Genomic DNA, 14,531 nt, shown 5'->3' on the forward strand with positions numbered 1-14,531 from the left:
TTTTGCTTCATTTTGAATGGGTCGTTTCACTGGACATAGAATCATAAGTTGACAGATTTTTTTTGTTCTTTCAGCATTTTAATGATGTTCTATTGTCTCTTGGCATATTTAGGTTCTGACAAGATGTCCATGGACATTCTTATCTTTGTTTCTCTGTATGAAATGTATCATTTTTCTCTGTCTGCTTTTAAGATTTTATCTGTATCTCTGGTTTTTGGCAATTTCATTATCATGAGGCTTGCTATGATTTTCTTTGTGTTTACCCTGCTTGTGGGTTTTTGAGCTTCTTGAAGCTGTGGATTTACAATTTTCATTAAATTTGCATGATTTTCAGCAATATTACGTCAACTATGTTTTCTGTTCCTGTCATTCTCCCTCTGTCTCCTGGCACTCCAATCACATGTATTTTAGACCACTTGATATTGTCCCACGGGTCATTGAGGTTCTATTCATTTTTTCAGTCTCTTTTTCTCTGTGCTTCATTTTAGATAGTTTTTATTTTATTGCTATTATTTAATTTCACTGAATATTTTCCTCTGCAGTATTTAGTCTGTTGTTAAACTGATCCAGTGAAATTTTCATTTCAGATTTTGTAGTTTTCATCTTCATAGGTTCCATTTGGTTCTTTTAAAAATATTTATTGTTTCTGTCCTTATTCTGTTCATGTTTTCTTTTTAAATTCTTGAGCACATTTAGAATAACTCTTTTTAAATCTTTGTCTGCTAATTTCATCATTTCTGAGTCTGCTTTTATTGATTGATTTTTCTCTTGATTATCAGACTCATTGTCCTGCTTTTTTGTGTATCTAGTAACTGCTTACTGGCTGTTAGATTTTGTAAATATTACATTTTAGAGTGTCTAGATTTTGTTTCCTCATTTAAAGAATGTTATATAGGCATTAAAAAATGTTTGGCAGCCAGTAGAGTAACTTGCAGATCAATTTGTTTCTTACAAGGCTGGTTTTTAAGCTTATTCAGTTATGTCTATAATGACCTTTACTCTAGAGCTAATTTATCCCTGTTACTCAAGTGTGACTCTTCTGTCGTCTCCACTCTAATGCCCCCAACATTTGCTCTACCCTATTTGGGTAAAACTTGAACATTTTCCAGTCTTGTGAAAGCTTTAGAGATTATTTACCCTGTAACTCTTCAGCAGTTGTTGGCCCAACCTCATGCAATTTCTCTCTATGCATCTATAGTTTATCATTAAGCAATAGACTCAAGTTGACTTTTATGCTTATTTCTGAAGTCTGTTTTCTGCATAGCTCCTTCCTCTCAGTACTCTTCCTCACGTATTCCAACTGCCTCAGCCCACTCAAACGGTGACCTTTGTCTTCTCAACTCAATGAATCTGCTATGCTCTGTTTAGGTTCCTCCTACCTGCACTGTGTTCTGGAAAGTGCCTGTAGGCAGAAAGCTACTGTGATTGTAGGGCTTACCTCATGTAAGCTCTGTTCCCGCCGTTATCACAGTTCTGTACTGCCTCTTGTCCAGTGTCTGGAAACAGCTGCTTCATATATTTCATCCTGACTTCTAGTGCTTTGTGGTGGGAGATCAATCCCAGAATCAGTCACTCCATTATAGCCAGAGCAGAACAATGCTGCAAATTTTTTAAGCTTGCAAATGAAAAGTAAACTAGAATGAATGGTTCTATGATGGAAGAGAGTAAAGGGGAAGAGATTCAGGGGTAACTATTTAACTTTATATAACTTTGCCAGAAGTTTAAGAAATGCATTATATCTGGGAACGTTTTCTCCTCAATTTCAAAATAAAATTCAGTGGAAATATTAAATTTATTTTTGACAGTTAGAAAAAGTTTCAGATTTAGGTTATTATACTTCCTCCATAAAATGACGGTTGATTAGGCAGTTTTACTAATATTGCAGTATTGTTCATTGGGATCAATGATGATGATGAAGCAATGGCTGCTGCTTCATCTTCTGGGAGAGGCAGCGGATGATGATGACGACATTTATTTAAGCACCTGCAATGAACCAGGCACTGTGTTAGGCTCTTTATATTGCTTATGTTTACTCTTCTACAACAGTTCTGCAAGTTAGATGTCATGATCCCCAGAAACTCAGGAGGTGAAGTTAGTTCCTCAAGCTCACACACTAAGAGGGGAATACTCAGTGACTAAAGTACTCATTGGTGATTTAGTGGCTGGGGCTGGGAAACAGTCTCAGCTCCCCACTAACGATGCCTCCACCGTTATTATGCGGCTCCTGATTTTCTCTTCACCTGAGCGTTCCCATCTGGCAAATTAAAGTGGAAAACAGTTAACTCTCTCCCCAGAGAGGCTGTGTTATTATATAGATGTTTTGCATTATTTTGCTTTGAATAACAGCATATGTAAATGTGTTCCTGGAGGTTAAAATTACCCTTAATTTTTAAAACTTGGCCTCTCCCACTGGGGTGAATAGTTGAAAATTACGGGGAAGAAAAGGCAGGCTGGAGAGAATGTTAGTCAGCTTGGAATTGCCTCTCCTCCTCCCTCCCCACCCAACACATATTTCTCTTTAGATAGAAGCTGACGCGGCAGAGTAAAGATTAGTAAATCTCCTATCATGGAGTCCTAGCTGGTTCTGATATCCAGTGTTCAGGGCGCGTTAATCCAGATATTAATCATTAACTCTGCCTCAGGTTGATGTGGAGGGGCAGATGTTCTAGCTGAGAAGAATAAAAATCTCCCGTGACACCTGGAACACTTTATCACACGTGATCCCCAGTCAGATCACAAAGAGATCTGAGCGAACACAGGCACTTTCCTGCCTCTAACCATCTACCTCTTTTTCAGAGGTTGGCATCTCCCCTCGACTTCAGCTCTCCCATGGGCCCTGAATTGTTGAGCCCTCCCTATCTTAAACCGCCTTTCCTGGCATTTGAATCATCACTTCGATGATGTGATAATATCTGCAAGTTGGGAAAATAAAATTGGCATTTGTTTAGCCATAATTAATGAAATATTTATGTTGCATGAGGCTATGTGATAAAACCTTAGGCTTAGAGTCCTTTTGCTTCTGATTACATTTGGGATTTTTTTTTTTTTCTATGACCAGACATTCTGACGCCAGCCCTTTTACACTGAGCAGATGTCATGTAGTAAAAATGGGTGCCAGATGCTGTGAGCCGCAGAAGGGCGATTTGTTTAAGAGCTGGCTCCGACTTTTTTGCATTCAATTACTCTGCAGAACAAACCTTACACAAGCATTTAGGTAACTCAGCTAACTTCAGACATGAATTTTAATAATAGATTTCATCTCTGAATGCATTCCTAGCAACACACCATATAAATGGTGTTTAAGGAATTAATTGATTTCTGCATAATACCTTTTTATTTTTCACATGAAAAGAGAGCTGCAAAGCTCTTGGCAGGGACCCAGAAATGTAATTAACGTAGAGGGCCAAATTTTCAGTTGCCCTTAGGTGCTGCCGCCTCACGCTCATGGCAGGTGCAGTGAGGGGAGCACAGGGAGGAAGAGAATGGGGGTAGCAGGGAGGAGGGAGAGGTGGCTTTGGGTCATGATGCAGGAGAAGAAGCTAGGAGTTCAGTGAGTTCTTCTGTTCCCATTTCAGGTCCCAAGCACGTCCCCGTCAGAACGCAGGTGACAGGGACTGCCTCTTCCACCTCTTCCACCACCACCTCCTCTGCAGATGAAGAATTCGATCCTCAGCCTTTCTTGCGGTCAAAGGTAACAACACTTGGCAAACCAAAGGGGGCCTTGGCTTGCGGGGGCCGTTTACCATCCAGATTTCAGACCCAATGTGGGCTCCAGCTGCAGCAGTTTCATTAGGAGAATCACGTTTCATTGCATCTGATAGCAGCCGCTCTTTTTACCTGGAACCCCGTAAGAATTACCTTTATATATATATTTTTTAACTTTTAGAAACTTGCCTTTCTCAGAGATGTCAAAGTGGGAAGGGGGAAAAAACAGACATATTTACTTGAAACCATTTGGTGACTGCAGCTCTTAAAGTGGTGATCCAACAAGCAAACCATCGAAAAAATTAAAACAAGCAGATGTGTATTTCCCTAGGGGTAGCACAGCTTCATTTAAGAAGCACTAGAGGCAGATTGCATGGAAAACGTTATGTTTATTCTAATCAGAAATACGAAATGTACCATGCAGTTGCATCTAGACTCTGAGGATCCCCACTGACTAGCCGTGTGCCGGCGGGGGAATGGCAGTTCTTCTCTTTGCTTAATGAGCATTAATTTCTGGAGAACCCTTTAAATGACTCCCATACCCATGGATTAAAAAACACAAACGTCATTGTATGTCTTTAAATGTGTCTGTATGTTACATACACGGAGACACGCATCCCATGACCAAATCCCACCATTGTTTTCTTTATCCTCTGGGGCTGGAAGAGCTGAATGGCTGGACATCATGTGCTTCCTGGGCAGACAGAAGCAGTTCACTGCTCTGGCAGTGTTTGTTTTTTGGAGCAGTAAGGATCTGTGGAGAAAGAGAGAGAGCCAAATTTATTTACTTAAACTCAACTTTTCCATATCTAGCGCTAGGAGCTTTGGCATCATCTCCAGTCATTCAGGGGTTCCAGCTCCCCACGGCCCACCTTGGAGCAAGTCAGGAGACAGCTGGGACGTGGTGGGGAGAGAGAGAATGAGAAGAAGAGAATACGTAGAGATTTCTGATTTCTAACCGTGGGTGTCCATGATTAGTTAGACACTCAGTACCAATGAATTCTATGTGTCGTGTTGATTTCTGGGATTTCCTTACAGACCCTCTCACCCCCTTGAGTGACCCTGAGTTAATTCTGTATTCAAATGAGGCAGAAGCCCCAGCATCAGCCATTCTGCCACTCATGGGGACCAAAAGAATGGAGTGGCTGAAAGCCATCGAAATGGCCAGACCATGATACCTAGGGCAAGCGCTGCGAATAACTCCTTGTCCTCCTGCTGGACCAGAACAGAGCCAGTCATCACATAAGCCTGCAGTGTGGTAAACCTTGCCCGCTTCACCTGGCTTCCAACACGGCCCACTCTTCAGGCAGGGAAGCTGGCAAAAAGGTTCCTTCTTTATGACTTCCCAAGGGCTCACACTGAAGGAACAAGGGCAGTGCTTTCCCTTCTAGTTTCTTTATCTCTTCTGCCCCATATAGGTGTGTCCCCAGCCACATGGCACAGAGCCCACGTCAGCTCAAGTGAACCTTTGCAAAGGAAACTGGAGACAGGATATGCGGCCTCGCCTCTTTGCTCTGCCCCCTCCCCTCAAGTTAATGCCTGGATCTGAGAGAGAGGGGGACAGGCAGCCTGTCTTCAGTCCTGCCAGATTTCTCCCTTTCTCTGTCCTTCATCTTTTTCTTCCTTAGCCCTTAGACGTTTTCCTTTCTTCTCTGTATCGTCATCACCATTATTGAAGATGTGAGAACCGTGCCTGGTGCAATGTAAGGCTATATGAGCGTTTGTTAATAAATCACCCTTCTTTTTTTCTATGTCCGCATCTTTTAATAAAAGGCAGTAAAGGACTTTCTTTGCCTGTCTTAGGTTCTGCTTTGCTGACTCTTGATAAAGCAGTTGGGGTTTGGCAGCTTTGCTGCTGGGAAGTGCTAAGACAGCGTGATGCTGTCAAGGCATCCCTCGCTGAAATTGTTTGAATGGTCTTAATTTAGGGGGAAAGTTTGATAGTTCTATAAAGCAGAGGTCCTTGATGCATCTGCACCGAATTTGGCACAGGAAAGGCAGAATAAACTCGATAGAAATGTGGACACTGGATTCAGGTTACCTGGGTTTAGCTCCTGGCTCTACCAATTCCGGATTGTGTCATCTTGGGCAAGTTATTTAACTTCTCTGAGTTTTGATTTCCTTATCTGTGAAATAAGTGTAATTTGTGGAGTAAATAAAATGATGCATGTGAAGTAATCAGTACAGTGTCTGGCACATAGCACTCAAAAAATGCTGGCAATTATTATGTAGATTAGTATAGTGGAAGCTCAAGAGATATTTGTTAAATAACACCACACCCCTCCCCACCCAGCCTTCCCAGAAAGGTCCTGGCTGCTTAAAGGAGAGGTTCCCTCACCCAAATGGCCTGGAACCTCTGCAGTGGTTGACAGTCAATCTGGAAGTTGTCCTCTAGCAATAGAGATGTGATATAGAATAAGTTTGAGTTCTGAGAGCCAAAATTTCCTTCCAAGGATGAAAGAAAGGATGAAGATCTTTAGGATTCTACATCCTACAGAGACTTTTAGAAAAACCAAGTTTCGTCATTGAGCTAAATGTTTTCACCAATGATCCGTAAACATTCTGAACCCTGAAAGCTGGATGCTCTCCTAAGGAGAGTGATGGAATGGGTGGCCGAATGACAAGGATCCAGAAAGCCCTGGAAAGGCACTTGCTTTTAAGGTAAAATCTCTGACCTCTATTATGGACCTGGGGTCAGGCCTGTTAGGTCTATTCCCCACTTGTGGATTTATAGTCCTTTTAATGGGCAAATATTCAGCTCAGCCAGAGCTACTGAATGCCCAGGCACCAGGCTAGATGTAACAAGTTTTTAATTCCATATTTATTTCTGCCAGCATAGAAGAAAGTCTCTTGCATGTTCTCATTCTCATCCTAATATAGAAAATTGATGTGTATGCTCCGAGAAGGCAAACATAATAAAACTGGCCCAAGTTGGACATTTATTTTGTATATGTAAGATTATACATACATACATTATACATACTACATACATACACACACATATATGAAAAATAGTAGATTTTAGTAAGAAATTATAATCATGCTGATTTGTATAATAATAATATAATAATCATACTGGTAACAGTAAAAATCATAGTATTTACTGAATATCTATCCCATATCTTTTTAAAGTATTCTGCAAAGGACTTGACCCACCTTACCCCATTTAGTCCTTATCCCATCCCTACAAGGTAGGCATTAAATCATTCCCATCGCTCTGAAGAGGACGCTGAAGTTCAGAAAGTTGTATGACATCCCGAAGCTCACACAGCTCAGCTGGGGTTTGAATGCCAGCTTTGCATGGCTCCTGGGCCCAGTGCTCAAACATTATTCTCTGCTGCCTCTCCAATCAGAAGAGTCTCCTGAAACTTCCAGTATGTGGAGCTGGTCACACCACTACTTCTCCTTTCTCTGCTGTCTAAAACCTGGAAGAGACACCGTCAGGATCTGGACAGCTATTTTAAATGCCTCAATTTTGAATGTTCTGTATTCTACTAGCCCAGGCACACAGAGAACCCAGTGGTATTAATGACGTATTTGTACAAGCAAAGTGAAGTAGGGAAGGCAATCTTATGCCTAGATACAGAACATTTCCATCACTGCAGAAAGTTCTGTTGACATTGTTGTTCTAGAAGCTAAGCAGTGGTTTGGTTGGAGAGGGCAGAGTGTGTGACAGTATTTTGTAAATTTCAGCTTCATTTTTCAAGACATATTTTTTTCTTCTTGGTTTTTGTAGGAGAGGAAGACACTAAGAAGAAGAAGGAAGCTAGAAAAAGCAACAAAACAATTGGTTAAGCAAGAAGAATTGAAAAGACTTCATAAAGCTCAGGTCAGAAAACAAACCTGAGCTGAGTGAGTGGGTCTGGGATCCTGGGGATCTGGATCTGGAAGCCTTTGGAAATCTGTATTGCACTGGGGAAAGATAGGTCTCTCTTCTCTGAGCAACCGGGCTTGTGGCTATTCTAAAGGCTCTGACTCAATCCCTGGTGGGACTCTGGGGCCTGGAGGGCCCAGGTGTTGAGTTGACCCACTCCCAGCTGCCTTTCCATCTGCAGATGCGTGTCCTGCAAAGTGAGCTGGAACAGCAGCCAACACATGGCCTTGGGAACAACCCCAGGCCCTTAGTGCCACACACCAGTGGCCTTAGTTTTGTCCTCTGTGAGGACACAACCTTCCCCTGACTTTCTGACAGTGTCTTTGCTGAGCTGACAACTACTGGGGCTGTCTCTATTCCAAGGTTAGTTGAACACACAAGCATCTAGCATTCTGCTACAGATTTCCTGGGCTGATTGTTTACTCCAAACATTTCTGCCCAAGTTGATCTGCCCACCTGCAAAATGAAGCAGAAAGTCAAGGCACACGCCCTCTCCCTGAGGACCCCAAACCTAGCTTTGGGGGACAGTTGGGTTTTAGGACAGAAGGACTTAAAATGACCACTCACGTTAATGCAGCATACCCTACACCCCTTCTTCCAGTTGTTCGCTTTATCAGGCCAGGTAGTCCTGTAATTTGTTTCTGACAAAAGCAGGAAGTCACTTACTCCAGCCTCCTTTACTCTTCTCAGTGACTGACTTGGGAGCCACCCCCTTCACCTAGTGGATGGGAAAAATTACCATAAATTCCCTCTGTCCATTCTCAACTTCTGAAACAGGCTTTCTTGAAACATTTCAACTTTTCCTTCTGAGAACATGAGAAGTCTTTATGAAATGGATTGGCAAACTCAGCAATTTCCCCTCCTTCTATTTTTACTCCAGACAGTAGGCAGTGATAACAGAAGAATTACGATGGCCTTTTGAGGCCTAATCTGCTAGCACCTGTACCAGTCCTGTATAATCTTTGAGATTTTCATCCTTAGTTTCTAAAGAATGACCACCGTATCAATCAGCTTGAGCTGCCATAATGACATACCACAGACTGGGTGGCTTAAACCACAAAAATTTATTCTTTCACAGTCCTGGAGGCTGGAAGTCCAAGATCAAGGTGCCTGCAGGATTGGTTTCTGGTGAGGACTCTCTTCCTGGCTTGTAGACAGCTGCCTTCTTGCTGTGTCTTCACATGACCTTTTTTTCTGTGTGCATTCAGAGAAAGAGAGAGAGAGAGAGAATTTTGGTATCTTTTCCTTTTCTTATAAGGACACTAGTCCTGTTGGATTAGGGCCCACTGGTATGACCTCACTTAACCTTATTTACCTCCTTAAGGGCCCTATCTCCAAACACAGTCTCTTTAGGGATTAGGACATCAACATATGAATTTGGCGGGGTGGCGAGGGGGGGTGGTGGTGGGGGGGGTGGGGGTGGAGGGGGCACTACTCAGTCCATAACAATTATAGGGCCATAATTGCAAAGTAATCAGTAATAAAGTCATTTAAATGTTTCCCTTCCTTTAGCAATTCTACACCGTGCCAGCAAGAGACAGATCTATAAAGATATAATTGTCTTTAAAAGAGAGACAGAGAGGAAGAGGGCATAAAATTACAAGTAGTTTTAGATAGAATTCCCATCTATTTCAGATTTTATGTTCGGGGCTTAAACACTCTCAGCTGAGGCAGGAAGCCAGGTGGCTGCTCCATCCCCACCCCTCCCACCCGACACCCTTGCTTGGGCCTCTTCACGGGTTGCAGATGCCTCAGCGATTGTACTTTGAATCCAGGGGAGACTTAGAACGGTGTGGAGTTAAGGAGGAAGAGGAGTGAGACAGAGCTAGAGGAAGGTAGGAAAGGAAGAACACACACGTTCTACCTGCCCAGACAGCTGCCACTTCCTTGAACACACCTGGTCTGCCAGGTGCAAAGTCTGTTCTGTCAAGAGATGTGCCTTTTGGCAGCGTGTGTTTGAAAGCAGACAAAATGGACGGGGATGAACAGAATGTACAGAGGAAAGGTTTTCCCTTCATTTTCCTTCCTCATATACAAGCGAGAAGTAGCTGGTAAGGAAAATAAACATGTAAAGGCAAACGCAGTCATGATCCCAAGCCTCGCTAGGTGCCTTGATGGTTAGGTTAAGGGTATGGAGGGGGTGCCTTAACGGGATAAACATTTCTGTCTTGTCTTAATAAACTGCTAGTAATAAGCCACAGTGCACTTCCACAGGCAATCAAGAGCCCCCGTGGTGCAGTGAAAGGATAGGTTGCCCATTTGTAGCTGAGGACAGGAGCAGGACAAACCAAGAGAGGGACACCCAGCCCCAGGAGTTGGCCCATGTCTCCTGTTCCAGAACAACTTCTTGGGAGGTATCTGCCGGTTCTTCTTGGGAAAAGAAATGTGCCCTGTGTTTGCCCCCAGAGATCCTGTCCTACTCTGGGTAGGGACTGTAGTTCTGATGGCTATGCCGTCACCATGGTCAGAGGCCGAGGCTCCGAGGAGTCCAGGAACTACGAGGACCACCCACCCAGCCCAGCAGCCTCTGCCTGAGAGCATGTCTGTGTGACTGGCCTGGTCAAAGGGGAGTGTTTTAATGTCTCCTTGGGGGCAAATTGAGCTTACACACAGACTCCTTGCTTTATGTTTTCATACTTAAAGAAAGGAAATGTCAAGTTCTAGTTGTTTTGGGAATTCATAGGTTCTTACCCAGTTAATCAAGGAGGTGGCATCACGAGGGAAAGGGCTTCTTCCTCTTGGAAAGTAGGCGGCAGAATTGGCGCCCTTGCATGACTCTGCACGTTGAAAGTACCTGCGTGACGTTTGATCCTGGCATTGCAGGCCATCCAGAGGCAGCTGGAAGAGGTGGAGGAGTGGCAGAGGGCTTCCGAGATCCAGGGCGTGAGGCTAGAGAAGACGCTGAGAGGAGAAGCAGGTAGGCATCCCTGCGGGCGGATCTGGAACAGCGGGCTCGGGCCCGTGTCTGTGGTCTGAAAACAGTGCCGGTCTAACCATCCGGGCAAAACAGTGAGACCTTGTCACCCGCTGTGGAACTGTCAACACGGACCTGCGGTGCTCAATCCACAACTGCTTCCCACTTTCAAAATCAAACTGGTTGTCCAGTTGGAAATTCCCAGGGCATCAGTCAGCCTGTGGACCTTGGATTTCTGGTCTGTCCGGTCTCTCTTCTGCTAGTGTGAATGTTCTTTGCAATTCAGGGATTAAGATAAATTCAGGAAAAACAGTTGGGTGTTGAAGCAATGTTGGTAGTGATTCAAAGCCTGGACTTGGAGTCAAAGTCCTGGTTTCTCCCTTTACCACCTGTAGCTCCCTTTATCAGCTGTAGGGCCTTGGGCCAGTCACGTTCTAAACCTTTATGAACTTTCGTTTTCTCCTCTAAAATTTGGATAATAGTGGTTTCCTATCTTATAGAGCTGAAATAACGATTAAAGGAGATATATATATATACATGATGAAATATATATATGATGAAATTAAATCAGCGCATTACCTGGCACAAGGTAAAGCAATGAATAGTAACTGTTCTACTGGTAGCTTCAGATTCTTAGATGCAAACAGAATTCATCTGGTGAAGGCCTGCTTTGTACTGGACATTAAGACAGTAGGTCTCTAACGATAAGTATGACATTTCCTGCCTTTGAGAAGTTTATGGTCCATTGAGGGACACAGACATGTGAATAAACCACAATACAGGGGGACGAGGGCTGTGATGGGAACAAGCATTAGGGTGGAATGAGGACAGAATCACGAGGTTCCTAACTGATCTCGATGGGGAAGGGTGGTGGTCAGCCTAATCACCTGGAAGGGGTGATCTGTTAAGACAAGAACTGGAGAAGGAACAGGAGGTTACCAGGGAGGTGAGGAGACTATTCTGGCAGAGGGAACAGTACCTGCAAAGACCAAAAGTAAAAAGACGTGAAATGCCATAACGAATAAGGAACCAGCAGAGAGTTTTGAGTGAGGAATGAAACTGAAAGAAATCTATGTGTTTGTGGAAACCATCCAGCAGTGGTGTAGCTAGTGAATTGGGGTCAATGGGGGGTATTGTCTCTTTTTTAAAATTGAAGCACAGTTGATTTACAATATTGTGTTAGTTTCAGGTATACAGCAAAGCGATTCAGTGATATATATATGTGTGTATATTGGGGGTATTGTCTCTTTAATTTCTGATGTGATGTCTTTAGCCTTCTGTATTTGGGATATAAAATGTGAGAAAGCAGACACTGAAAACACATATCTCTGTGTGTGATCATGTAAACAACATAGGGAAAGGTTAGGGCTTCAGTTCTCTTAAAAGTTCAGTTATTCGAGAATAATGGTACCAGCAGGGGCAGACCCAGATTTTGTGAGGCCTGAAGCTCATACAAAGTCATGCAGGCAAACCTGTGGGGCTGCTCCCAGAGCCCTGCAAGGGCCGGTCCACGTGAGAGGCCCTGTGGTTTCAGCTTCTGTAGCTGTGTGGTTATTGTCTCTCTGGAAACGTTGGAGCCTGACTTTACCCCTCTGTGCCTCAGCTTCTGTGTTTCTGAAGTGGGAGTGAAAATTATACTTGTTCCTTGGATTTGTGGTGAGGATTGGCTAAAACAATGTATGTGGGAGCCCTAGCACAGTGCCTGGCATGGGAGAGATGGTTAATAAATATTTGCTCCTTTTCTTACAATACTCTGTGCATTTCCTTGCAAAGAGAACCCAAATCCACCCATCAGAAGTAGGGTTCTTGACAAAAATGGTAACTGTTTCTCACTGCTTGGAGTCCCTGCCTACCTCTACAGCCATTGTCAGGGCTTTCGATACAATGAAATGTTTGGTCATATTCCCGATCAAGAAGGCTTGGCACTTGTCTTTGGGAATCCGCTGACTTCAGTGAGAGCCTTAGAAGTGAAAAGGATAAACCAGCAAAGCTAGGACATGTTTCCTTTTGCTGGGGAGGCAGTATGGCGTGGTGGGGTAAGTAAAATTGTAAGCGTCAAGGAGCCCTGTGTTCAAATTCTGTTCCACTGCATTTAGGCTGTGTGGTTTTGGGAGAATCACTTAACCTCTCTGCTCTCAGATTCCTTATGTGAAAAATGGAGCTAATAATCCTCACATTACCAGGTCATTTTGAGAATTAAGTGTATTGGTGGACCAAGAGTCTCCCAAGAGTGCCTACCACATTGTAGGCATTTAATAAATGGCTACTGATATTATTTTACAAAATGTTAAATATCCATTCACACTTTTTAAAGAATTGACTCTCTGATCTTTATTGCTTGAAATTTAAAGTCTGGAAACCAAATTTTTAAAGCTTCTGAAAATCTCCCTCACCCTCAATGTAAAAAAAGGCTATTTGCAGTTATCAGCTAAAGAAACTCGGCCATCTTATGGTGTTTTCAAAGGTGTATTTGCCTGGCCAGAAGATGGATTCTGTTCATTCCCCCTATATCCTTGGTAATTTAATTCCCCTGTTAAGTTTATGGGCCTTTTTCTCCTTGATTGTCCTTATGTGGGTGACAGATGCAGATTAACAAGGGGCAGGAGACTGAAAGAGTCAAGTCACAGAGAGCGGCCCCAAAGGAAACCAAACAGAAGATTTGCAAACCAGGCATTGAAATTAATACACTCGAACTTGTAATAACATTTGTGCAATAATAATATTCCTTTGCAGTTTAATATTCTACTCAGCCCCTTTAAGAGCTTGCCCTGGTGCTTAATGAATGACCGATGCTTATTAGGTTAAGTTGTATTTGAGCTGGCCTGGGCTGCTCTGGTTCAAGTGATTTAATGGGAATTATTTAATAAGTATTATTAGGATAATTAGAAAATGATCACAGTTAGGCAATAATATTGAACTATAAAGGTTGTGAATAACCAGATTTAGAGACAGGCCTGAAAACATGAGTCGTCTGCGACAGTTATGCAAGTCTCCTCTGATAATGATGTGCGCCAGCCTGAAAGGGTCTTTTGTTCCTAGGAGTTATTCATTAGGCGAGCATTGAATTAGAGGAACACGCGGGGGTGCAGGACGGAGGGCAGTGATGGCTGATGAGCAAAATGAGGCTTTGATGAGCTCCCAATTGTCGTGACAACAATTCCTGCTTTCTCTTTTTCCAACAGTCAGAAACAAGCTCTCCCACCCCCAGGAAGGGTTTTTCCCCGTTTTGTCAAGGCAAGGGAAACAAAGAAAAACAAAAGTCCAACAATCCACCCCAGATGACAAGTCATTATGTTCTGTAGGGTGTGTGTGTGTGTGTGTGTGTGTGTGTGTGTGTGTGTAAGTGTGAGAGATGGACGTCCTTGACAAAGGAAATGGATTCTCCCGATGGTCCTAGCTGCCCAGAGTAAAGGACCATGATATACAGCGGCCTGATTGCTCTGAGCCTTACCGTCTATGAAGAGGTCAAGTCGAGCTTTGCAGCCACTTAGACTCTTCTTGGTTACCTTCTGGTTTTGTTGGTTGTCAGTGTAGTGGTCAGTGTTATGTGCGATGGAACACCACAGTTTATCAAGAGACCACCATTCAAATTTAGTAGATAACAGAATCTGTGCTTTCTTTCAATACCTGGGGACAGGTAAAATCTGGTGAAAACTGAGATCAGCTTTGAGGGAGAAAAGATTAGTCCCCAGGGGAATGTAACGGAATATTCCTCCCTTATAGCTTTACCAACTTTGAGGATGGTTTACGAGTTGATTGCCTGCATCCCTGCATTGAGCTTCTTGCTTTTTTGTTTTAGAGCCCGATGGCTTTTCCTTCACACAGATAAGGGGTTTACAAAGAAATAGCAGGATGTCTGAGGCTGCCAGCAGGTGGCAGCAGGAGCACACATTATGACAAGAGAAATTGCAATGAACCCTAGGCAGGAAGAGGGAAGTAGTTTGGCTTACACTCTGTGGTTTTTATCTTGACTGCTGCTGAGGAACAGAAGAAACAATAATTTCCTGGATGATAAAGCAACAAGGTGCCCTGAAAATA

The 14,531-nt window shown here is 43.3% G+C and overlaps 1 protein-coding gene across 9 annotated transcripts in view; it reads left to right on the forward strand.

Moving 5' to 3' along the window:
- MICAL2 (microtubule associated monooxygenase, calponin and LIM domain containing 2) overlaps positions 1 to 14,531 on the forward strand; it is a 224,182-nt gene that overhangs the window by 184,960 nt on the left and 24,691 nt on the right. For 8 of the 9 annotated variants that reach the window (XM_068555431.1, XM_068555426.1, XM_068555425.1 and 5 more), the window contains 3 exons: positions 3,576 to 3,691; positions 7,442 to 7,534; positions 10,403 to 10,496. In XM_068555431.1, the coding sequence (XP_068411532.1) occupies positions 3,576 to 3,691; positions 7,442 to 7,534; positions 10,403 to 10,496 (303 nt within the window). Of the gene's footprint in view, positions 1 to 3,575; positions 3,692 to 6,158; positions 6,220 to 7,441; positions 7,535 to 10,402; positions 10,497 to 14,531 lie in introns of those variants that run through there. The other variant, XM_068555429.1, reaches the window with a different exon arrangement.

The sequence above is a fragment of the Eschrichtius robustus genome, chromosome 11 (assembly GCF_028021215.1).
Source record: "Eschrichtius robustus isolate mEscRob2 chromosome 11, mEscRob2.pri, whole genome shotgun sequence".
Classification (NCBI taxonomy): domain Eukaryota; kingdom Metazoa; phylum Chordata; class Mammalia; order Artiodactyla; family Eschrichtiidae; genus Eschrichtius; species Eschrichtius robustus.